The sequence below is a fragment of the Heterocephalus glaber genome, unplaced genomic scaffold, assembly GCF_053883595.1.
Source record: "Heterocephalus glaber isolate CG9 unplaced genomic scaffold, H.glaber_assembly_v1.0 deba00001472, whole genome shotgun sequence".
Lineage (NCBI taxonomy): Eukaryota > Metazoa > Chordata > Mammalia > Rodentia > Bathyergidae > Heterocephalus > Heterocephalus glaber.
The window spans coordinates 31,965,001-31,990,364 of record NW_028258315.1 but is presented as its reverse complement, the minus strand read 5'-3'; the positions used below and the strand labels follow the sequence as shown (position 1 = coordinate 31,990,364).

Genomic DNA, 25,364 nt, shown 5'->3' with positions numbered 1-25,364 from the left:
ACTATACAAAACAAATATTCATGGACATGAAAAACCAAATAAGCACTAATACAGTTGTAGTAGGGGACCTCAACATCCCACTATCACAAATAGACAGATCATCTACACAAAAAATTAACAATGAAATTCTAGAACTGAACCAAGCTATTGAACAAATGGACTTAAAAGATGTTTACAGAGTGTTCCACCCCCACAAAATCAGAATACACATTCATTTCAGCTGCACATGGGTCATTCTCCAAAATAGATCACATGCTAGCTCACAGGACATGTCTAACTAAATGTAAAAGAATTCAAGTTATCCCCTGTATGTTATCAGAGCATAGCACAATAAAATTGGAAGGCAATAACACAAGAAACCCCAAAACTCCCACAAACACGTGGAAATTGAATAACACCATCCTGAATAACCAATGGGTGACAGAGGAAATTAAAGAAGAAATTAGACAGTTTCTACAAGTAAATGATAATGCCAGTACAACATACAGGAATCTATGGGACACAATGAAAGCAGTTCTAGGCAGGAAATTCATAGCAGTGAATGTCCATATTAGGACAACAGAGAGAATTCAGTTAAATAACCTAATGCAGAACCTCAAGCTCCGAGAAAAAGAAGAGCATGACAAACCCAAAGCTCATACAAGAAAGGAAATTATAAATATCAGAGCAGAAATCAATGTAATGGAGACTAAGAGAATGATACAAAAAATCAATGAATCAAAGAGTTAGTTTTTCAAAAGAATAAATAAAATCGATAAACCTTTAGCCAACCTTATCAAAAAAAAGGAAAGAAAAGGCGCAAATCCATGCAATTGAGAATGAAAAAGGTAAAGTCACAACAGATCCAAGAGAAATCCAGAGGATCATCAATACCTACTTTGAGAACCTGTACTCTAATAAAATGGAAAACACTGAAGAAATGGACAGATTACTAGATACATATGAAGTGCCAAAGTTAAATGAAGAAGATATAGAAATTCTAAACACCCCAATTACAATGAGTGAAACTGAAAATGTGACAAAAAAATTACCAACAAAGAAAAGCCCAGGTCCTGATGGCTTCACTGCTGAATTCTACAAGACATTTAGAGAGGAACTATTGCCACTACTCTTTAAACTTTTCATTGAAATTGAAAGGGAAGCAAGACTTCTAAATTCATTACTGGAAGCAAGCGTTACTTTGATTCCAAAACCGGGGAAAGACTCAACCAAAAAAGAGAACTACAGGCCAATCTCCTTAATGAATATAGATGCAAAAATCCTCAACAAGATACTAGCAAACAGATTACAGAGGGTCATCAAGAGGATCACACACCCTGACCAAGTCAGATTTATCACAGGGATGCAAGGATGGTTCAACATTCATAAATCAATAAATGTATTACACTATATTAACAGAGTCAAGGACAAAAACCATATGATCACCTCAATAGACACAGAAAAATCATTCGACAAAATTCAACATACATTCATGATAAAAACTCTGCAGAAAACTGGAATAGATGGTCTTATCTCAACTTGATAAAGGCTATCTATAAAAACCAACAGCCAACATCATACTAAATGGTCAAAAAGCTTTCATGCTAAAATCAGGAACAAGACAAGGATGTCCACTATCACCATTCCTGTTCAATATAGTTTTGGAAACATTAGCCACAGAAATTAGACAAGAGAACGAAAAAAAAAGGAATAAAGAAAGGAAAGGAAGAAGTTAAACTGCATTATTTGCTGACGATATAATACTCTACATAGAAGACCCGAAAAGTTCCACAACAGACATCTAGACTTAATTGACAGATTCAGTAGAGTAGCTGGATACAAGTTCAACACTCAAAAATCAATAGCCTTCTCGTACACAAATAACAGACTCACTGAAAGAGAAATTAGGGAAACAATCCCTTTCACAACAGCACTCAAAAAAATGAAATATCTAGGAATCAATCTAATGAAGGAAGAAAAAGACCTCTACATTGAGAACTACAGCACTCTGAAAAAAAGAGGTTGAAGAGAACATAAGAAAATGGAAAGACATCCCTTGTTCTTGGGTAGGAAGAACTAATATAGTAAAAATGGCCATACTTCCAAAACTGCTATACAGATTCAATGCAATCACAATTTTAATCCCAACAGCATATTTTACAGATCTAGAGAAAACAATCCAAAAGTTCATCTAGAACCAGAAGAGACCTAGAATAGCAAAAGCAATTCTAGGTAACAGAGTCATGGCAGGGAGTATCACAATTCCCAACTTGAAACTGTACTACAAAGCTAGTGTGATAAAAACAGCATGGTACTGGCAAAGAAACAGACCTGGGAATCAGTGGAATAGATTAAAAGATGCAGAAATAACTCCAGACATACTCAGCCACCTCATCTTTGACAAAGGAGCCAACCACCCTCATTGAAGGAAAGATAGCCTATTTAATAAATGGTGTTGGAAAAACTGGATTTCAACCTGCCAAAGATTAAAACTAGACCCCTATCTTTCACCATGCACTAAACTAAAATCAAAGTGGATTAAAGATCTAAATATTAAAACAGAAACACTAAACTTGCTGGAACATAAGTTCAGTAGAACTGTCAAAGACAATGGCACAGGAAAGGACTTTACGAACAAACCCTCAATGGCACAGGAACTAGCACAAAGAATCAACAACTGGGATCTAATTTTATTAAAAAGCTTCTGCTCTGCAAGAGAAACCACCAACAGAGCTAAGAGACAACCTGCAATGTGGGAAAAATTTTTACCAGCTCTTCCTCAGACAAAAGTCTACTATCTATAATAAATAAAGAACTAAAAAAATTAGACCTCCCTAAATATAAAGACCCAATTCAAAAATGGGCATCTGAAATGAACAGATATTTCTCAGGAAAAGAAGCAAAAGCAGAAAATAAACATATGAAAAAAATGGTCAACATTACTGGTCATTCGAGAGATGCAGATGAAAACAACACTGAGATTCCACCTCACCCCAAAAAGAATGGCTGCTATCAAGAAAGCATACAATAACGAATGCTGAAGGGGTTGTGGGGAGAAAGAAACCCTTCTTCATTGTTCGTGGGAGTGCAGGTTGGTGCAACCACTGTGGAAATCAATATGGAGATACCTCAACAATTAGGATTGGAAGTCCCATTTGACTCAGCTATTCCTCTACTGGGTATCTTCCCAAAGGAATTAAAAGAATCATACCACAGTGATATATGTGTACCCGTGTTTATAGCAGTACAGTTTTAATAGCTAAAACTTGGAAACAGCCCAAATGCCCATCAACTGGAGACTGGATAAAGAAGATGTGGGTTGTTTTATAAAATTGAGTACTACTCAGCCATAAAGAATGAGAAACTATAGACATTTGTAGCTAAGTGGATACACATTGAGGCTATACTCTTAAGTGAAATGAATAGGACACACGTGTAAATACCAAAAGAGTTTCTCTGGTGTGAAAAACTAAAAGTGTAAATAAGAATCAAAATGTATAATTGATACTGTGAATAGGAAGAAAATGTCTAAAGGAGTAGGGGAAGTGGGAAGGGTAGGGGAAAGGAAAGAAGGGAAAAGAAAAACACGAGAAAAGGAAAAATATGGAACCAAAGTCTTTGTAAACAGGAAAGTGTGGAGGGGGTGAAGGGAGGGCAGGGGAATGTGGAAAAATATAAAAACCAAGATTCATCATGTAAAGGTACAAGATCCCAATGATGAATGCAACTGTATTGTATACCTATAATGTACCAATAAACTAAATGAAAGAAAAAAAAAGAAAGTGTCATCACTTCCTGAATGAAAGAAGATGTCACTCATGATCTTTCCGACCTTTACCTCCTATCATTTTCTGTGGCTGGGATTTTGGAGAAACTCAGATAAAAATGAGCTCGGTGCTTTGAACTACCATAAGCACAAGGAAATCATAAGCCAAGAACATGACACACAAGAAAACTATCTAACAGAAAATTAGCTTGTGTTGCTAGAAATAAAAGGTCCAGGTTAGAACAGCAGTGACCTTACTAAAGCTCTCTACTAGCTGCCTATTTCTAAATTAGTGGCCTTTAGTCTTGGCATCAGTTTTTTTTTAAATAAATGTTTTAAATTTTTTGTTTTAATTTTTTTATTAATTGATGGCATCAGTTTTTAAATGTTATTTTTCTATGCATTCTTGCGCTTTGGGGAAATAATGAACTAGTTTAGTTCCACCGATCTTCCTATGGAAAACCATTATAATACTTGGGAAAAAGAACTTTTCAGAATCTATTGAAAGACACCTAAGAAAGACAAAACCAGAGAGCTACTGGAGAGAGGAACATTTTGGAAAGGCAAATAGTACTCAGCCCGTTTCCCATGTGCCTGTTGTAGACCTCAAAGGATGCCCTCACCATTCCGCCTACTATTCAGGCAGAAGAGAGCTGCTGTCTTACAGGCTTGAGGTCTCAAGAGGGGACAGCTTAGGGCTCACGGGATCAGGAGATTGGATGGGCTAAATCCTGGACTGAAGAGGTACCCAAAATATTGTGTTATAAAATTCATCTAAATTCTTTTTGACTAGTAAATTGTTCATGTTTGGGGGAGATCCAATATAATGGCAGATATAAGCAGAAAAAGCTGAGGAGAAATGTAACTGCTCACTGTTAAAGAAAAAGAAACTGGAGTTTCAATCCAACAAGATTAACTGCAAAATCAACTAATTCTTTTGGGAAAAAAACTCAACAAAATTCAGTATTTACAATGTATCATTTCTGATATCCCCTATCCTGTCAAAAATAAGATATGAAAAAAAAGAAAACCAAGATGTGCGCTATAATAATAAAACATAAGAAAGAGGCAACAGAAATAAAAGCAAAGTTGATCCCCAGAACTTACAATTAGCAGACAGAACTTTTAAACAACTCTTGTAAGTATAAAATATGTTAAAAAACGTAAAGGAAAATATATTTATAATGAAAAAATAGATGGGTAATCTCAGACAAAATATATAAATCATAAAAACGAAGTGTAGTAACAAAATTAAAAAACTGAAATAAAAACTTAGCTACACTAACTTAACATCAGACTATAATTGTATGACAGTCAATGAAATTAAAATTAGGTCACAGAGATTTTCAAAACTGAAGTTTACATTGCCATTAAAAGCACTCTACCATAAGTACTTTTCAATGAAATAGAAATTTCCCTCAAAGGACTATAAAATTTAATTCTTATACCTCCTACAATTAATCAATAGAATGCTGAGGTTCTTGTCATGATCTTCTAATTAACACCTATAAAGTTTTATGCATCTTGAGATGCTGAGAACCATAAAAATGCTCAAAGATAACATAATTCTTCTCAACAGTGTACAATTAGTATTGCAAAGAATGCTATATTCACTGCAAGACATTTGTTTGGATATTTTCTCTTTTATTCATAAGTTCTTAGGAATTTTATACTTTCAGTATCAGGGCTATACTGGCAATTCACTGAAATTGTTCCACATCTGCAGGACCAGATCTGAGCCTATGAATGCCAGGTTCTCAATGAAGATGTACTTAGTTAACTAACTAATTAATTCCTGGGGATTTCCCATAGAAAATGTGCTAACTATATAAGCATTCAACCAGTTTTATTCACAAATGCCTGGAAAATCTAATCTAAAATTGAACATCAAAATGTTTCCGGAAGTAAAAAAGATTGACCTGAAAAATATTCAGTGATATTTTGGCATAGTAATACCAAAATGCCTTGTTATAAACCCAGAGCTATTTCTGAAGAACAATGACCTCATAACATGATATATAGGTATTAGGTTTACCAAACTAGACTCACTAGGAAACTAAACTAGACCTGTACATTTAGATTCTAGTAATATGGACCAAGTAGTTCAGGTGGGTTATTCTAGCACCAGCTGAAATAATCCTTAAATCTATCTAAATCATTCTGTCAGGTGACTGATAAGAAGAAAAAGGGGAGCCTTTATCCTTAGATGCTGAAGTTTTTGTTTACTTGGGGTTTTTTCTACTTTTTATTAGCCAAATCTCCTTAGGATAAATAATGGTTAAATTTATGGAACCTGAAAAGCTCAAAAGAATTTTTATTTGCTCTTTTATGGTCTCACATTACAGCACAGAATAGTCACTAGGAAATGAATCTAAAAATGTTACGGGATCACAGAAAGTGTAGGGATTTATAGGCTAGGCAAACTTCCTACATCGAGCAGAGATGCAAAAACTAGATAGCTCTCTTTATCCTTGAGATTCAGAAATCTCACCATTAGACTCTCTGGCGGGTGGACTTTATGGAGGGAAAGGATTTAGAAAATTTCTCAGGCTAGGAGAGTCTTTGAGGGGCTTTCATGGCAGCAGTGAGGCCAGCACACAGGGCCTAAGGAGCTACCCAGTAACATACTGGACATCCTTCCCACTGAGTGTGGGCAGGGCCAAGGGAGATCTCAGTTTCCTCAATAGCATAATGAAGATTAAAAATAAGTCTCTAATGTCTAGGGGGCTGAGCTAGGATTAAACGAGATAATGCATAAAAAGTGCTTTGCACATTGGCATATAATAACAAACTGTGTCACTCCTACTTTCACTGTGTGAGAAGGCATACTGTGAAACATCTTAAACATTTTCTGAACCAAGAATAAGCATCACACAAAAAAATAACATACTAAAAATTAGATCCTAAAAATGGTCAATTTTTGCCATTTGCTCCACAATCTTTGTAATCTTATCGAAGATTTTATTTGAGGCTGTCAGCCCTTCATTTCAGTGGTAACAGACTTCTATTCCTGGTGTATGACAGGGGAAAAACTGCAGCAAATCACCTGCAGAGGAATGTTTCAGTGGCATTTTAAGCTAAAAAAAAAAATTACATCATTTGGGGAAGGGTATAAAGCATACACAATTGGCAAGACTTACCTCATGATTAAAAGTGACATTTGAACACATTTTTGATTGCTAGTAAGAAGTTCTAGAAGCAAGGAAGTGGAAAATACATCTAAGAAAACCTACATTTGTGAAATTGCATTCTTCATTATGTAAAATCTTTTCCTTAAGAAGGAGCCAATCTAGGCTATGCTGCAGAGTACTTACTACTTGATTATTTTTCTTCTAAACATCCAGGACTGTGAGCAATTGTTGATTCTCCTGTCAAATCCTGAATTTGAGATTGTCTACTGAATGTCCACATTAGTGTCAAGACACTCCCCTGGTAATCGAGGTAAAAGCTCCTCATGCTTACTGGGCATGTGGGTTTTTTAAGCCAGTCTCAATTTTTAATCTTGACAATGATCTTAATGATTTGCAAAACATGAAAAAATGTACTTACAAAAGAAATAAGGGACTACTAATATAAATACAAGTGTTCATCAATACTGATTTCCATTTCAAAATTTCCAACGCCACACTCCTGAATACAAGATAAAAGTTGCTATTTTCAACTGACCTAGAAAAGTTTACTCTTTCATCAACAATAAAAACATGATTTGCAGTACAGAAATCAATCAAGTCATTTATGAACTACATACCTGAGTCTAAGATACATTAAAAAGATTTTCTTCTTCCTGAATGTAATACTCAATTCTTTTCACTGGTAGTATTGTAATAGAAATATGAAAAGGTGTGGCATATATTTTCAACCAATCTTTCATCAGGAAAGAGAAAAAAAACAGCATCAGCTATACATGAAAGTAAACCCAATATTTATTTTAAATAACAGGGACTACGATTAGGACCAAATGTGATAATTAACAAAGACATAAGTAAAAGTGTTTAGTTACACCACTTTTTTCTATAATGTCGACAGTGTGAAAATTCTAATTTTAATCTGCGTGAGTTGACTATAAGTTCAATGCTTTTTATTATGTAATTGCAGAAAGTATTTTTCAGCATGAATTTTAATTTCATTCAGCATCCTTCAAATTGAAATAGCCATTGTACATATTATAATCAGTATTAATACTTACTCTTTGAATTTTCACAAATATCTTCATATGTGAGTATATTTGTGTACTATTTAGTTTTTCATGGAATACCTGTTTGTATTTTGTTCAAATACAACTAAGCTATCAAACTATACTATGTTAATTTTGGCACTTTTTTGAAGACCAAATAGCTGGTTTTTTAAATTCTTATTTTCATTGTTACATCTTTGCAATATACAATGATTACATTTATAGTGAGAACTTAGTACAAAAGTATCTTAATTCTTGTCCTCTTTCCCTTCATTCCTTTTCCCCTTCCACCATATCTTGGTCTCCTTATCATTTGCAAAAGAACTATCTCCCTCTTTATTATGTATCTGTTATTTTGCTCTTTAATTTATTTACACTTTGGATTTTTCATATAAGAGAAGCCATGCAATATTGAAGCTTCTGTGTCTAATTTATTTCACTTAACTTTATGGTCTCAAAGTGAATCCATTTTCTTACAAATAATTCAAATTTATCCTTCTGTAAAGTATAGTAGTACTCCATGGTGTATAAATACCACACTTTGTTAATCCATTCATCTATTAATGGACATGCAGGCCATTTCCAAGATTTACCTATCAAGCGTTGAGTTGCTCTAAACATTGGCATGCATGTATCATCGTTATATGATGTCCTTAACTCTTTTGGGAAGATACCTAGAAAGGGAACAGCTGGAATGGAATTTCTATTTTTACATTTTTTGAGGAATGGATGTATTTCTGTAGTTCTGTGATTTTCATAGGTATACTGACTTACAATCCCACCAACAGAGTAAAGGGGTCCTTTTTTCTCCATAGCCTTGCTAGCATTTGTTATTATTTGATTTTTTTGATGGTAGTCATTCTTTGTAGAGTAAGATGGGATCTCAGTGTTATTTACATTTCTCTAATGACCAGAAATTTGGGGTATTTTTATGCATTTATTGCTTAGTTGTACTTCTTTTTCTGGGCCATGTCCATTCATTTCAATTGCCCGTTTTCGATTGGATCTTTTATTTTGGAGGTGAGTAATTTTTTGGTGTTCTTTATGTATTCTAGATACTGGCCTTCTCTCCAAGGAGTAGCAGGCAAAAAATTTTTTCACATTTTGTAGGTTGTCTTTTCAGTCTGTTGGTTGTTTCCTTTGCTGTGCAGGAGGTTTTTAATTTGATATAATTCAGTGGTGGCAAGCCTATGACATGCATCTACAGCAGGCTGTTTATCACTGAAAGCGCTAAAAGGTTTGCCATCACTGGTATAATTCCATTTATTGATTCTTGGCATTATTTCCTGTTCTGTTCAGAGAGTCCTTGCCTATGCCTATGTCTCCAAGAGTTTTACCTAACTTATCTTCCAGCAGGTTGCTTGTGTTCTAATATCTAGGTGTTTGATCTATTTTGACTTTAGGTTAGTATGTGAGGAGAGATGAGATAGGTCTAGATTCAATCTTCTGCATGTGGACAGCCAGTATTCTCAGTACCTTTTGTTAAAGAGGCTATCTCTCTTCCCATGTATGTTTTTATTTCCCTTGTCAATGATCAAATGGTTGAATGTGCACAGGGTTGTGTTTGCATCTTCTATTCTATTCCATTGATCTTAGTGACTGTTTCTGTGCAGTATCATGCTGCTTTTTTTGTTTGATTGTTTAATCACTGTAGCTTTGTAATATAGCCTGATTTTCTCTTGTTGCCCAAGATTGATTTTGCTATTCTGGGTCTCTTCTGGTTCCATATGAATTTCAGGACTGTTTTCTATAGTTCTTGAGGAATGCTGTTGGTATTCTGATTGGAGTGGCATTAAATCTATGCATCAGTTTCAGAAGTATGTCCATTTTGACAACATCAGTTCCTCCTATCTAGGAATGGGATATCTTTCCATTTTCAGATGTTCTCTCTGATAGCCTTTTTCAGAGTACTACAGTTTTTGTTGTAGAGATATTTCACCTCCATTATTAAGTTCATTCCTAAGTATCTAATTTTTTGTTACTACTATGAATAGTGGTGTTTCCTATTTTCTTTCTTGGTGGATTCATTGTTGGTATACAAAAATGCTATTGAATTTTATGTGCTGATTTTGTATCTTGCCACCTTGCTACATTATTTATTGGTTCTAGGAGTCTTTTGTGAAATATTTTAGGTTTTCTATATAAAATATCATGTCATCTGCAAATAAGGATAATTTGCATTCTTCTTTTCCTATACATATCCCTTTTATTTCTTTCTCTTATCTGATTGCTCTGGTTAAAATTTCAAGAACCATATTGAGCAAGAGTGGAGACAGTGGACAAGTCTTTGTGTTGTTCCTGATTTTATAGGAAAAGATTTCAGTTTTCCTCCATTTAATATGATGTTGGAAGTAAGCTTGTATAAACAGCTTTTATCAGATGAATAAAATCTTTGTATTACCTATTTTTTCAGGGCTTTTATCAAGAACAAATGATGAATTTTGTCAAAGGCTTTTTCTTTGTCTTTTAAGATGATCATGTGATTTTTGTCCTTGCTTCTATTTTATGGTGTATTACGCTTTTTGACTTGTATATGTTGAGCCATGCTTGCATCCCTGGGATGAAGCCTACTTAGAGATGATATATAATCTTTTCAATGACTTACTGCATTGTTTGCCAGTATCTTCTTGATGATCTTTGCAACTATGTTTATTTGAGTCCTTGTCTGGTTTGGGAATTGAGGTAATGCTCACTGCTGGGAATGAGTTTGGAAGTACTCTCTCCCTTTCAATTTCACGAAAGAGTTTGAGGAGTATTAGTTCTGGTAGAATGTAGTGATGAATCCATTGGGTTGTGGGATTTCCTTAGTTGATAGGTATTTTTCTTACTGCCTCAATTTTTATTGCCTATAACTGGGTCATTCAGGATTTTTAGGTCTTCTTGTTTCAATTTTGGTAATTTATGTATATCTATGAATCTATCCACTTCTTCTGGATTCTCCAATTTAGTGGAATCCAGGTTTTTGAAGTAGTTACTAATAATCCTCTGGATTCTGACAGTGTCTGTCACCTTTTCATTTCCAATTGAACTGATGTCTTTTCTTGTCTTTATTCTTTCAAAGCACTAGCTCTTAAATTCACTGATTCTTCATATTTTTAGTATCACTTTCATTCATTTCTGTTCTTTATAATTTCTTTCTGTACACTAGCTTTGGATTTGGATTGTTCTTGTTTTTCTAGGACCTTGAGCTCACCCTGGTTTTCTGATGTGGGCGTTCACAGTTAGAAACTTCCCATTTAGGACTACTTTCACTGTGTCCCATGGTACTGATATGTTGTATTGGCATTATTCTTTGATTCTAGGATTTACCTAATTTCCTCTTGATTTCTTCTGTGACTGATTATTCAAGAGTGTATTGCTTGATTTCTATGTGTTTGCACATTTTCTATGGTTTCTTTTTTTCTTTTTTGGCACCAGGTATCAAACTCAGAACCTTGGTTTCTTTTGCTAGTGATTTCTAGTTCCATTATATTATGATCTGATAATATGCATGGTATAATTTTGATTCTTCTGTATTTACTTAAGCCTGATTTTCAGACTAGTATGTGGCCTATGTTGGATAAAATTCCACGTGCTGCGGAGAAGATGTACAGTCTATTGTTGCTGGGTGGCACACTCTATAGAAATCAATTAATTAAATTTGTTTGATGGTATGGCTCAGCTCTGATATGGTTTATTGATTTTTTTGTCTAGCTCATTTGTGTATTTGTGATAGTGGGGTATTGAGGTCCCCCACTAAAGTTATGTTCATTTATATCTAATCTTTTATGTCCAATAGTGTTTGTTTAATGAAGTTGGGAGCGCCAGTGTTTGATGCATATATATTTATAATTGTTATCTGGTCTTTTAAAATTGTCCCCTAAACCAATAGGTAGTGATCTTCATTGCCTTTTCTGGTCAGCTTTGGCTTAAAGTGCACTTCATCTGAAAATAAGAGAGCTACTCCTGCTTATTTCCAGATTTTTAGCCTATAAATTTCTTTTTTAATTAAATGTGGTTTTTGTACACAGAATTACATTTAGGTTGTACTTTTTTATCTAATCTGCCAATCTGTGTACTTTGACTGGTGAAATGAGGTCACTGAGAATTATTACTAAAAGTACTGACTTATTCCTAATATTGCATTATTTTCCTGTTGCTGATTACTTTGTTTTCCCCTTCTGTTTAACTGCTCACCTTACCTGGTGAATTTATTCCATTAGACCTGTTGGCATTGTTGACATTGTTGACTTCATTGTCTCCTTCTAGGATATCTTTGAGAATTTTTTTGTAGTTCTGGCTTTGTGTTCATGAATTTCTTAAAGTGCTCTTTTCACGGAAAGATTTTATTTCTTCATAAAATTTGAAAGATAGTTTTACAGGATATATTAGTCTGGGTTGGAAGTTGGTTTGTTTTAGGGCCTGAAACACTTTCACTCCAAGCTCTCCGGGCCTTTAAGGTTTCTGTTGAGAAGTCTGCTGTAATTCTAATGGGTTTACCTTCATAAATGTTTGTTGTAGTTTTTAAAATTTTGTTGTTACGTCAGACTTTTGGGATAATGACTATCATATGTTGTAGAGAAGACCTTTTCTGATTGTGGCTATTTGGGATTCTATGCGCCTTGTTTATCTGAATGTTTAATCTTTTCCTCATACCTGAAAGGTATTCCATTATTACTATAAAGAGGGGTTTTTTTATGCTATTCATGCTATCTTCTGATTTTCACTAATACCAATTAATTTAGTCTCCTTTGTGTCACATAGCAGATATTGGGAGCATTTTCCACATTCTCTTGTTATTTGCATATATGGTCACCTGTATTATTAGCCCTATCTTCTAGTTCTCACACACTGTCCACACATTGGTCACTTCTGGTCCCCATACTTTCAGTAGAATTACCTCTTAGATCTTTGTTTAGTATCTTTTCATGGACTATAGTTCTTTGCTTATCTGGTCATTCATGTTTTGTATTGCTTTGCTTTGCTCAGCTAACTTTTTATTACTATCTTCTGTAAGCTCACTGATCATTTTATTAAATCCATTACCTATATAGTATATCATATTTGAGCTCACCAATTACCTTATCAATCTGTTTGTCTCCTTTTTTATCACTTCATATAATTCAAATGTCTGGCTTTGCATTTCCTCCCTATCAATGCCCCATGTATCAGCTTGGGGGAATTGAGAGTTTCTAGAGGCACTGTGTTGCCTTGTTTTCTTATATGTCTGTCTGTCTCTCTCTCTGTACTGAGGGTTGAGTCAATTATGTGGAAAGAGTTTGTTTCTAGTAGGGAGAACTCTTCAGTTAGTGTCTGCTTTCCTGTGATGAGCAGATCCAATCTCCTCCACAAATCTGGGGAGGGGAGTGTCCAGTATAATTGGCCCAGCAGCCAGAACTGCAGTATTGTTGATGGCACAAAGAAAAACCTTACATTGGCATTTTTGTATATGAATGCTGAATCCTGCCCTACTTTTCCTGATGCATATGGTTAGTCAGTGGTACCTTCCCTACAGCTGCATTCACTCCAGTTGCTACCAGTTTCTACAACCATTTTTGAGCCTCAAGTCACACCTTTCTTAACTTAGCTTTACAGCCTGTAGATTTGTGAGGTGCCTCCCCTTCTCCAGAGTACTCTACATCTGTACACCTCAGGCTGTGGCAACCACCCAAGCTGAGGTGTATTCCTGTGTTAACAGAGATAGGTCCCCTTCCCCTGAAACTGGGGTTAGCTTTGCAGACTGTTCTTTTTTCTACATTGTGCTCAGTTTCTCCAGGTTCTCTATAATTTCTAGTTTTCATGTCAGCTCCCTTCCATTTCCAAGGGATCTACTTTGTTTTTTTCACCCAACCATTGTTTTCCAGGAGTCTAAAATCCAGGTCCCAGAGAAGCTTTATTTTGCTGCTGGTTTTGCTATGCCATTTTAAATGTCCATGTAGTTGGATTTTTAACTATATTTCTATTATCATAAACACCTATATTTAAAAAATATTTTCTACCAATAAAAACTAGATAAAACGTTACACAAAAATTACACACTATTTTTCATCTACTCTATCTCATATGTACACATTCATACCCACTGCAGAATAGCTTCAATTTCAATTCCAGTTTCATCTCCCTTACAGTTACTGGTTAATCTACAGACCACTGAAAATCAAAATCTGAAAGCTGAAACATTTAAAATGCAACTGAAATTTTAAAACACAATAGAAAGAGAACACTGAGCATTGTAAAGGGACTAAGTTATCCACAAGTACTAATTTGCCTTAGGAATGACAATGAGTATTATTACCAAAAAAGTAAAAATATCATTTATCTACTTTTGACTAAACAAATGAGAATCTAAGTCATGAGCTCTAGACAGCACTCTTAAAACCCAAGCACTATTGTGAGCAAAAGCCATTTTTCAAATGCTTAAGTCACAGTATCCAGAGATAGGTCTGGTTGAAAAGATGCTAACCATGATTACAGAGTGTTCAACATATAACCTAACTTAAATTGGAAGCAAGCAGAAAATCAATCTTGTTCTTGTTACCAGGGAGAAGAGATGCTCAAAAGAATAAAGTCTCTCTATACCACTCTGATCCCTTGAAAAGTAAGGGTCTTCTTTTCATTTCCACCTGAATATATTTATGCTGAGTGCTACAGTAAGTTTTGCTGGTCAGTTCATAAGCCTACAATCTTGAAAACATTACTGGTTTTGACTGATTATATTCTCTTTATAACATGATTAGAAGCTCCTTTGAAATACGTATTAGGAATATATAAGATACATATATTTTAAAATACATAAAGTACCTTAGGTAATTGGAAGTATAATCTAGATTAAACTGTAAAAGTCACATCTCAGAAGAGAATCCAAATTTTTGCCCTAAATGATAATGGTACAAAGAGCAAGAAGGTTTGGTCGCTATTCATCTACATGTGCTCTCGTAAATAAAAATAAGTCAATTTTTAAAAACCACTTAAGTGGAATATGTTTCATCTCTGGAATGCTATAAACATTGTAATGTGCCTTTAAAATAAAACAAGTTTTACAGTAAAATAGCTTAGTGTATCCGTAGAATATATAATAGGATCCAATTGCTTTTTATCTATCAAGATTGGCAAAGACTTAAAATGATGTGGTGAGGAGGCTGCACATGAATACAAACTTTCATACCGTGCTGCTTAGAAGAAACACTGGTGACCCTGAACAGCCCTCCGGCCACCTGCATTTACTCATTAGGGACAGCACTGAGCACTAGGCTCTGCACCCTGGGGAACAAAGCTGTCAGATCTCTACCCTCTGGGAGCTCCCAGTACCCAAACCCCTGAAAATTTCCATATCTTTGACCAGAAGCTTCTACTTTCAAAACAGAATTAGTCAGAAATATATAGAAAGATTTAGAGACAAAACTGTTCAGTTCACCAGTCAAAATAAGTTAAATATTCAAAAGTAAGGGCATGGTTCAATAAATTAGAAGCCTACATAACAGAATGCTGAATTACTGCTAAAATTCTATTAAAGAAGAAATGTAGCAGTATATCATATATTACTAAATAAAATTTAGACCCAACATAGTAACTAATCCTATTTAATACCAACATGCACGCGCACACACATACACACAATGTTTGGCTATAAATGACTTCAATTTTCCCCCGTTATACATTACTATATTCTCCTTTAAATTTTCTATAATGACTATAATGACTATATCTTAAATATATAACAGAAAGTAATTTTTAAAAGAAGCTAATAGTTGTCTCTAACTCACAGAAAAATCTTTCTGCCAGTGATGCTAAAATTGAAATTGTACTGTAATTTCTAAAGTACAGTATCTCCTGAATTTCATCTCCACCTTCACTACTCTCAGTATGTCACTATGTACTATCACTAATACACAGAGTTAAATGAGTGGGGCTTAAGTTTCTAACATTGATGTTGTGGACAGGCAGGAGAGAAGCTTCAGGGAAGTGAAGAATTCACTTACAGCAACATTCAGATCTTGATCTCTGCCTTCAGAGTAAGCTGTGACATTACACAACTGTCAACTTGAATGGGAGTCCCTGAGCAGAAAATACAAAGGGACTTGGACAGTAAAAAGAATCAGGATGCAAGCTCTACTTTAACACTGACAGAATATTAGGAGAGAAATTTGGAGAACAATGTATCAAAAGCTCTTGCTGTGCGCAATATGCATCATGAGGTTTCAAAAATATTCACAGCTCTCAAGTCGGTACTTCCATTTCTCAGAATCCATCTCAATAAAATAATCAAAATGTGCACAAGACTTATGTCCCAGAATGTCACTGCAATGGTTTTCTTCCTCTAATTGATTTTATTGCTACAAAAGAAATACAGCCATTGTAAGGCACTGTAAGGCAAAATAATTCAGAGATTCTTTTTTTAAGTTAAACATCATAATCTCCCACTGCCCTGACATTCTCATATATCTTCAACTTTCAGCATTCTAAAGTACTCAAAGTTAAAAGACTGCTCCCATAGCTATCATATAAGTATGCACAAACATATGTAGAAGGATTTCCTCTTTAATTAAAAAATACGATTTCCAGTATCTATTACAACTTGCTTTGCTTCACTTAATATTTTCATGGATATTTTTCAGATCAATATATTCTGATAAGTAATACCACTTGCTTTATAACCTAATTTCTGTTAAACATGAGTCCTTTCAAGTTTTTGACTATGACAAAGAATGATAAAATTAATACCTGCAGGCTTTATTTCTGTAAAACAACTCGCTTCCTTCATTAAAAATTGGATTGATGGATCAAAGGATACATATATATTATTTATATATATATATATATATATATATATGAACATTTCTGAAATATGTTACTACACCCTTCTTTTTTGTGATTGCATCTGCATACCTTTGGCCCTGTTCTGCCAGCAGTATCCTTTTACTTCAGGCAAGATTCTGGTTGTTATAGAAAGAATGAAAAAAAAAAAGACTCAGTATTTAGTTTTCTAAACCAAAAGTAGGAATTATGGGGAACACATTCAGATAATATTTTTATAGAGCAGCTTGTGGTGGCATTTCAGCTGTGTGAGGCTTCGAGGACAAGGATGCACCTCTGGGCTCCTGTGGCAGCCCTTACAGCCTGCAGCAAATGAATGAATCAGCCAGCAGGGCTGTGACTGAATCAGGGCCTGTGACTGTTAACTGTGATGTGTCACCTTGATTGGCTTGGGAGCTGCCTAGGGGATTACTAAGACACACTTCTGGGTATGTCTGGTGGGTCATGGGGGCATGACCTTGGAGTATACATCTGGTCCCTGCCCCCTTTCTCTGTCTCACTGTTTACCTCTCTGTTTCCTACCCACTGTAAATTAAGCACTGCTGCCCCAGCATGCCCTTCCATCATGGTGTTCCTGCCTTGGAGCCAGCTGACGATACACTGATCCCAAAATCATGAGCTAAATTAAAACCTCTCTGACTTTAAGTTGTGGGTGCCTGGTGTTGTGTCTCAGGGCCTACAGCCAACGCCCTATTTCTATAACCACCCTGGCCAGGTGGTTTGTGGCAGAGAAAACCTTGTGTTCTCTTAATATATTGTGCTCCAAGCCTAGTGTTATGGACCAGTCACTCATCCCCTCTGCCTTGATTTCCCCATCTGGAGAGTGGGAGTCCTGAGATTTGATGAGATCAAGCATAAAATCCTCACCTCTGTTGGCCAGTTCACAAGGAGTTACAGAATGGCACTATTTTCTTTAAAACACCAAGGAGTGAGGAGGAGAGCTCCCCTGCTTCCTGCAAGACTCACTGGCTAGCTCTTGGAGGTCAGCAGACGAAAGCATGTTCCCACCCCCAGCCCAGATGAAGTCCCTCATACAGTCCTAAGCAAAAGAAACGAATGTTCAATTAGGGACAGGGTCTCCCAGATAGCTCTCCAGACTCGGATATCATACAGCCTGCAATAGCTGGAGGAGGGGAGATGAAGGGAAGACAGGGGCGGGGGGAGACAAGAAGGAAGGAAGGGAGGAAGGCAGGCATATGCATATCAATGCAGTCTATAACATATATGTATTAGTAAGACAAGTGTACTGGGTCTTCACTCTGTTGCCTTTTAGGTTTTCTGTCTTCATACTTCTCTTTTCTCGAGCTGCTCTCTGGTCTTTCCTCATGGTGTTCCTATACCAATAGGGGTGTTGTTTGTTTGTTTTTGTGGTACTGAGGATTGAAACCAGGTCTTCTGGAGCTACATCCCTAGCCCCTTTTTTGTTTATTTATTTATCCTTTTATCTTCAGAAAGGATCTCACTAAGTTCCCCAAACTGTCCTTGTACTCAAGATCCTCCTGCCTCAGTCTCCCAAGTCCTGGGATTGCAGGTGTGCACCACTGTGCCTGGTGCATGCATGGTCGTTTATGTGGTCCTTTCCCTTTATGACAGGCTGGAAGGCAAAGCCATATTCCTCTGGGTCTCATCATCCCCTCTCTCTTCCACTACCTTATTTTAGTAGATGTTATATTTGAGTGCTTTTCCTTTTACGGTCAAACACTTTTATGCTTCTATTATCTGATTTCTCAGTTTTAAGACATCTGACTTCTGTCTCACCGCAGGCAACCAGAGTACTCACTGTTCCTTTCACTTTTCCCTTCTCCACCAAGTTCTGCAAAAGCATTTTGCCTTTTAAAATGTTATAGTTTAGAAAATCATTCCATTGGCCTCCAATGGGAATGCCCATTCAGGTTTTGCCACTTCTGTGGGATTTCATTTGGTACATCTTTCTAGAAAGCTATGTACTTCTAGTTTTTCTAATGCACTGCCATGGGGCTGACTGCAGGATAAATAGGCCCCATCTTTCCTACATGAAAAGGACTTCCACTGCCAGACAGCTGATTCCTCTCCTATGGGCTGAATTTTCCCATTCAACAATGGGATGCTACCTGGACAAACTAGTAAATTCCTACTTCTATGCTTAGCTGGGCTTTGGGAAGAGGTCCACAGGCACTGAGGTTTGCACAATGAGATCACCTGTGTTTCCAACCAGAGACGGAGTAGCTCAGCCCCACAGTACCCACTCTGACTGCAGCCCCCTGTGGAGAGCCTGCAATGTGCAGATCCTGTCTGGGGTCATCCAAATTTGGCCAGATTTGCTCTCTGTGGTCACCATGAGAACAATGCCTACTCTGGCTGTGTTTCCAGGAGACCTCTGGTCAGCTCACAGAATCGGCAGCATCTTCCCTCATGCTGTATCCTCCAGAGGAGGTGTCATTAGACAAAGGCCCCAGGATATCCAAGCAGGTCACTGTCTTTTCAGAGCTCCTTCTGGCATCCCTGTGTCTTGTTGTGCCTTTAGTGTTACTTATACTAGTTAATATGTAGGTATAAAAACAATCAAAATATACAATAAAGGATAATTAAATTATAGTGCACACTGGATATTTTATACAAAAATAGAAAAATACATTGTCTAATGAAGACAGCAGGATATAAAAACTAAAACTACAAATACATTTTGTAAATGTGTGTATATTTTATGGTAAAAAACAAAAAAAATAAGGAAAATAATTGAAACATCAATATTTTACATACTTACAGATTTCTTACTCCTAAACACTTCTCTGAATTTTCTAAGCTTTCTTAACCTAAGCACATATTGTTTCCAAAACCAGAAGAAATGAAATCTTGTTAGAAGACTAATATATATATATTAAGTTTAAGAAGCCATAAATGACGAAATCCTTGTTTGTTATAATCATTACCCCAAATGACACATCAGTCTTCTTATAATTTAAATATTGATATGAAATACATTATGATGAGTTTAGTGAAAAAACTTTTCTTACTCAGCAAAATTAATATTTGCTATTTTCTGCACTTACTGGGATGTAGAAAGAAAATGGTCAGTAGCATCTACTAACAACTGCAAACACACACCCTGAGGAAACCCCGCAAATGCAACAAATGTTCATACTGTCAATGCTATGCCATGAAAGGATACTACTATTCGATCAATAGCGTAGAATTAATTAAATATATGGAAAATTGGTCTTTTAAGAAAAAGATTTACTTAAGTAGGGAAAGAACATTTTAATTGATTTTTATAAATTACTTTGAAAATACTGCCTAAGATAGATATCTAGAGAAAGGGAAAGTATAGATATAAACTTAATCCAAAATCTTGAAAGAACCACAATAGTTCTACTAATCCAATTCTTAATCTTGTTAAGAATATATTACACATACTTACCTTCATCTTTTCCTTATCTAGTAATACTGCTATCATAAATCCAACCTGAATTCAGGCAGAATACAAACTATGGGGAAGGATGATGAGAACCTTGAGTTTTCCAGTAGTATAAAAAAGGAAGAATTTTTTTTTAAAAAAATAGCAGCCCTGTATAACATTCTGAAGGAGTCTATGCCTAGACAGTATGAAGATAATGTCAAAATCAAAAGTAAAAGGCAAACCTCATCTCAGAATCAAAAATAAAAGTATAAAAAGCTTTGCCTATGACAATTTACCTGACCACCATCTGACTACCATCCCTACCATTATGACAAACTCCAGAATTTCCATTAAACACACAGATATACAATTATAACAAAGTGATTCAGTGGAGATAACAAAAAAGGTCTACATACAAGAGTGGCTGAGAAAGTATATGTTTGGGAAAAACTGAGTCTGCTTTATCTTTATACCATCATATAACATGACGAGGTTTATGGTACCTGTATTGTCGATGCCTAGGAAAATATGCAGAAAAGGGATGGAAATGTTGTATGTAAATAACCAAAGAACCAGAAGCCAAGTGAAACTTCTGGCTGTACTGGAGAGGAATATGCAGGGAAGAGAAACTGGGAATTTAGAAATGTATTAAAACATGCTTACATCATCTCTTTTTTATGTTTCTAACATAAAAGAATTGTGATAAGGATATATTTATAGAGAACCCAAAATTATATTGTCTATTTTACCTTGGAAGACCGGAAGGTAAATGCTGTTGATTTTACATCGGCCTTTTCTTTGTCCATGAGTAAAAGGTTTTTGTCTTCCAGGAGACTTAGGTATTTTCCGGTTGTGACATGGCGTAGTCTGAATGGCTGCCCCCACCGTATGTGGCTCCCACTCCACCTAACAAAACCAACCAATCAGGACTCTGTCCAACAACATCCTCAATCACAGAAGCAGCAATTGAAATAAATGAATCAACCTATCTATAACATACAAAATAAAGTTACCGTACTTAAAATATATGGGGTAAACAGAATATGTCTATACAGTTCAAGTCCCTTTCCCCAAATTCTCTGAATAATTATGAAGTATTATAAAAACTGAGGGGTTTTTTTCTCCATTTGCTTTAATTTTTTTTCCATATGATTAAGAAGTGCATGTCCAACAAAATTAGACTTTTAAGCTCCATATTTATCAAAAATGTTTAAATTTAAGTGGATTTACTCAACTGTATATTAATGTCCCAGAATCTTAAAATTATCAATTATTAATGATATTAATATTGAAGAAATATTTTTAAATTACAGACTAACAGACAATATAAAAATTGTGCGAACATTTTGTGAAGGAATATAATAAAGTGAGCAAAAAGTCAATTGCAAAAAATATATGCTTTAGCATAGGATTATCATGAGAGAATGACAGAAATGCAAAACAGGAAATATGGATTTTCAACCATTAAAGATGATTATATTCAAATATTTTGAATAAGTGAAGGGGGATATTAAATCACAGCAGTATTCACTATCAATTGGATACAGTACTTTGAAAGGTGAAGTCTAACATGTCACCCTTTTAATATACTAGAAGTTTTATCTTCCATGCAGCTATTTGAATTGATAATGAAAAATGTCTAAGTAAACCAGGCATGGTGGCATAACCTGCAATGCCAGCACTATGAGAAGCTAAGGCAGGAGGATCACAAATTCAAACCAAGCCTCCTTAACTTAGCAAGGCCCTGTCTCAAAATAATAAAAATAAAAAATAAAAAAGGGCTGGCAATGTAGCTTAGTTCAAAGGCCTAGGGTTCAATTCCTGCTACTGCAAGGAAAAAAACGTCTAAGTCACCTTAAAGTGTTCAAGGATGAATATAAAGTTTTCAAAATTATCATATGGGCTATCTTATCTGAGCAAAACAAATTGAAGACCATTAAACCATCTTAGTTATCATTAGATACACAATAATCTCACATTTTAAAAAACCTACAAAGACAGCTGTTTTAATAAGACAGTCCCTCCTACCCACCTATGGAGTCTTTAAATCAGTAATTTCCCTAAAGTGTAACATAATAAAGGAAAATACACTGAAAACCTAGTGCTTTTTAGACAAAGACTGAGCCTTCCAATTATTAAAAAATTCTGACTGATATATTAATTCTATTTAAAACAATTTAAAACTGTACCTTTGTCATCAATATTGTATTTATGTAAAGAAACTAAAAGGCAACCTTCAGGCAGCTTTTCAATTCATGAGAAAATTATGTGTATAAATTCTCATTATTACAATGGATATAGAATTACTTTAATTACAATCCAGATTTCTTGCTCAGCTCTCAAGATATCTGTAAGCAAAGATACTAATCACTGGTAATGACTCTTGTCCTATCAGTCATGTTCAAATTCCCTGTTTCTCATGTGTCTTCAGGAGGTTAAATCTAGTCCAGTGGAGGTGAACCTATGGCACATGTGCCAAACCAGGCTATTTGTATCACTGGAAGCTCTACAAGTTCATCATCACTGATCTAGTCTTTCAGACCCAAAGTGTGTACCAGGCTTTCAGACACCTTATCCTGCCTCCAAACCTTACATGCCAATGTCTCAGCAGCAGTTTCTGCCAGTAGATGCAGGATTTGAGATGAAATGATCTTTCAAAACAGATGAGTCTGAAGACAAAGGCATATGGTACAAAATAATCACATATTTCTCGGTATCACACAACCCGATGAGCTGGGATGAACTAAGTAGGCAGTAAGAGAAGGAGGAAAAAGAATCTTTCCACCACTTTTCAGAGTTTCATTGCCTGTTTTCTGCAGTTTTCAGCATGCACGTCTCACAGGAAAGCAGAGGCCAAGAGCGCTGAGGATTCTAACCTCTTAAGAATCCCAGGCTGGGTCTAAATTCTACTTACGCAACTCGAAGTGTTTCTAGTCTCCACAGGGAACGTGCATGGACAGACACAGCACCACCTTCATAATGAACAGTTCTGTTGAAACAAAAAAGTCCAATTTTAACATGTTTTGTCCTTTCGTCTCTACTTTTCAAGTGAGTTATTCATGAAAGAGAAAACCAAAAGGGATAGGTTGTGGATAAAGTTATTTCTTTTTTATATTAAAGCCCAGCATAGGTTCAAAATCACCCTGGCCCATCCATTAGGGCCTGAGAGTTTCATGTACATCAATGAGCAGTAACTAGAGCAGTGATTTTCAATCACAACTGCATATAATAATCCTGTGGATAGCTTTTAAAATTCTATGTCATGCCCTCATCAATGACCACTCACAGAGATCTGGAGTTAGGATCTTTTTAAACTCTGTACTTGGGTGAAATGGGGAACCAAGGCTTGGACCCCATGTTCTAGGTAGATTTCTCCATGGTCACGCTGTTTTGGGGGACTGAGTCATTCTTTGTTACAAAGGTTGCCCTGTGCATCACTGCTTTCAGGACCGTATCTTCCACTAACTAAATCTCAGAGTTAGCCTCCCATGGGAAATGACAATCAAAATTGTCTCAGACATTGCCAAGTGTCCCATGGGGGACAAAAATCATTCCCTGGTACACAGCAATTGCTTTAGATGAGTAACATTTAGCCCTTTGTGAGGTGAAATCTGGAGAACCTGTTAAAACCCACATGGCTGGTCCCATTGCCAAAGGAGGCCTAAGGTGAGGCCCATGACTCTGCAAAGTTCACAAGTCCCCAGGGATACTGATTTTGCTGGTCCACATATTGAGAATCACTGGGTAAGACCTGTTTTTTCACAGGATAAAAGACTTAATCTTGGTTGTATATTGGAGTCACCTGGCAACTTTTAAAAAACCAGTGAAGACAGAGTATTCAGATTAATTAAATCACAGTCTCTGGGTATATGTTGAAAATTAATGAATGACAAAATATAGACATTGTATTTCAGCAAATGTATTCGCACATATACAGATCGATGCACACATAGAGACATCTACTTTTTAAGTAAATCTGACTTTTCATGAAGGTTTTATTCCTAACCATGAAGAATACTGTATCAGATTTTTGAAAAAGTAAAGATTCTTACTGCTATTGTTTATATCTAAATGTCCTCACCAAAGCCTCATGTACTCATAGGTGAGGCCTTGGGGAGGTGATTGGATCATAACAGCAGGATACTTACCAGTTCATAAATGTGATGTGGGGAGGTGAAGCCTGCTTGGGGAAATGGATCACTGGACACATGGCCTGAAAGGGTCTATCTCCCTCCTCCCCCTTCATCTGTCTCTGCTTCCCACCACCAGGCCATGAGCTGTGTCCCCTCTGCCATGCTCCTCTGTCATGCTGCACTGCCTTGGAGCCTGCTGACTATGAAATGAAACTTCTACAAACTGATAGGCAAAGTAAACCTTTCAGCCCTAGACTTGTCAGTGTAGAGTACTGTGCCTCAGTGACAAGTAACTAGTATGTTTACTCTTCATATTTGTTGATCATAAACAATAAAACTTAGAAATAATAGTAAAAAGATGAAAATATAACCTCTTGGAAAATAAAAAACTTTCCAAACTTATGAATCAAAAAGGAATCAAAGTTATTCCCTATATAGAATATAATGGAAAATATTCATGCCAAATTTGTGATTCACATGTAAACTTTGAAAATTTTTAGCCTACAATCCCTTAATCATTAAAGAAAAAACATGAAATTAAAGGAAGTGAAAATTGTCTGAAGAGAAAGGAGAACAAAATACTAAAAGAAAATAGAAGAGGTTATCATAAATATGATGCAGGAGCATAAATAATGCATGTTTGCGATACAACAATAAACCACTATGAATCCATCATATTTTTGTATATACAGATATATGAGTGAAGTTAAATAAACATCAAAATGTTAATTGCTTCAGAAAAGGATAGAGAAATTAAGGTTAAAATGAAATAGTCTTTAAGATACAAATAGCATAAATCTATTTACATGTAAAATTATATATATAATTATATATACATTATATATCTATAATGAAGATGAAGAATTGCATTCAAATATTTTATCTTTCAAAACTTTTAATGTAGTTTGAATTTTTTTTATTTAGGTAGAAATCTAATACTGTTTTTAATTAAAATTTTAGGATACAAATATAAAGTCAAAAGGAAACTAGGATTCTCTTTCCTACTAGAAATATTTGTAACTTTATCCTTATGTTCTTTCTGCCTTGAATTATTTCCATGGTTTAAACTGTTTCATTGGTAGATGTAGAGAACCTGATGACCACTTTCAGATGCCTTCCTGTTACTGAGTTTCCTTTATTTCA

At 35.5% G+C, this 25,364-nt stretch overlaps 1 protein-coding gene across 3 annotated transcripts in view; it reads right to left on the bottom strand.

Moving 5' to 3' along the window:
* Ryr2 (ryanodine receptor 2) overlaps positions 1-25,364 on the bottom strand; it is a 676,288-nt gene that overhangs the window by 312,009 nt on the left and 338,915 nt on the right. For 2 of the 3 annotated variants that reach the window (XM_087181253.1, XM_087181249.1), the window contains 2 exons: positions 23,003-23,077; positions 20,838-20,994 (listed from right to left, as the gene is read on the bottom strand). In XM_087181253.1, the coding sequence (XP_087037379.1) occupies positions 20,838-20,994; positions 23,003-23,077 (232 nt within the window). Of the gene's footprint in view, positions 1-7,493; positions 7,595-20,837; positions 20,995-23,002; positions 23,078-25,364 lie in introns of those variants that run through there. The other variant, XM_087181250.1, reaches the window with a different exon arrangement.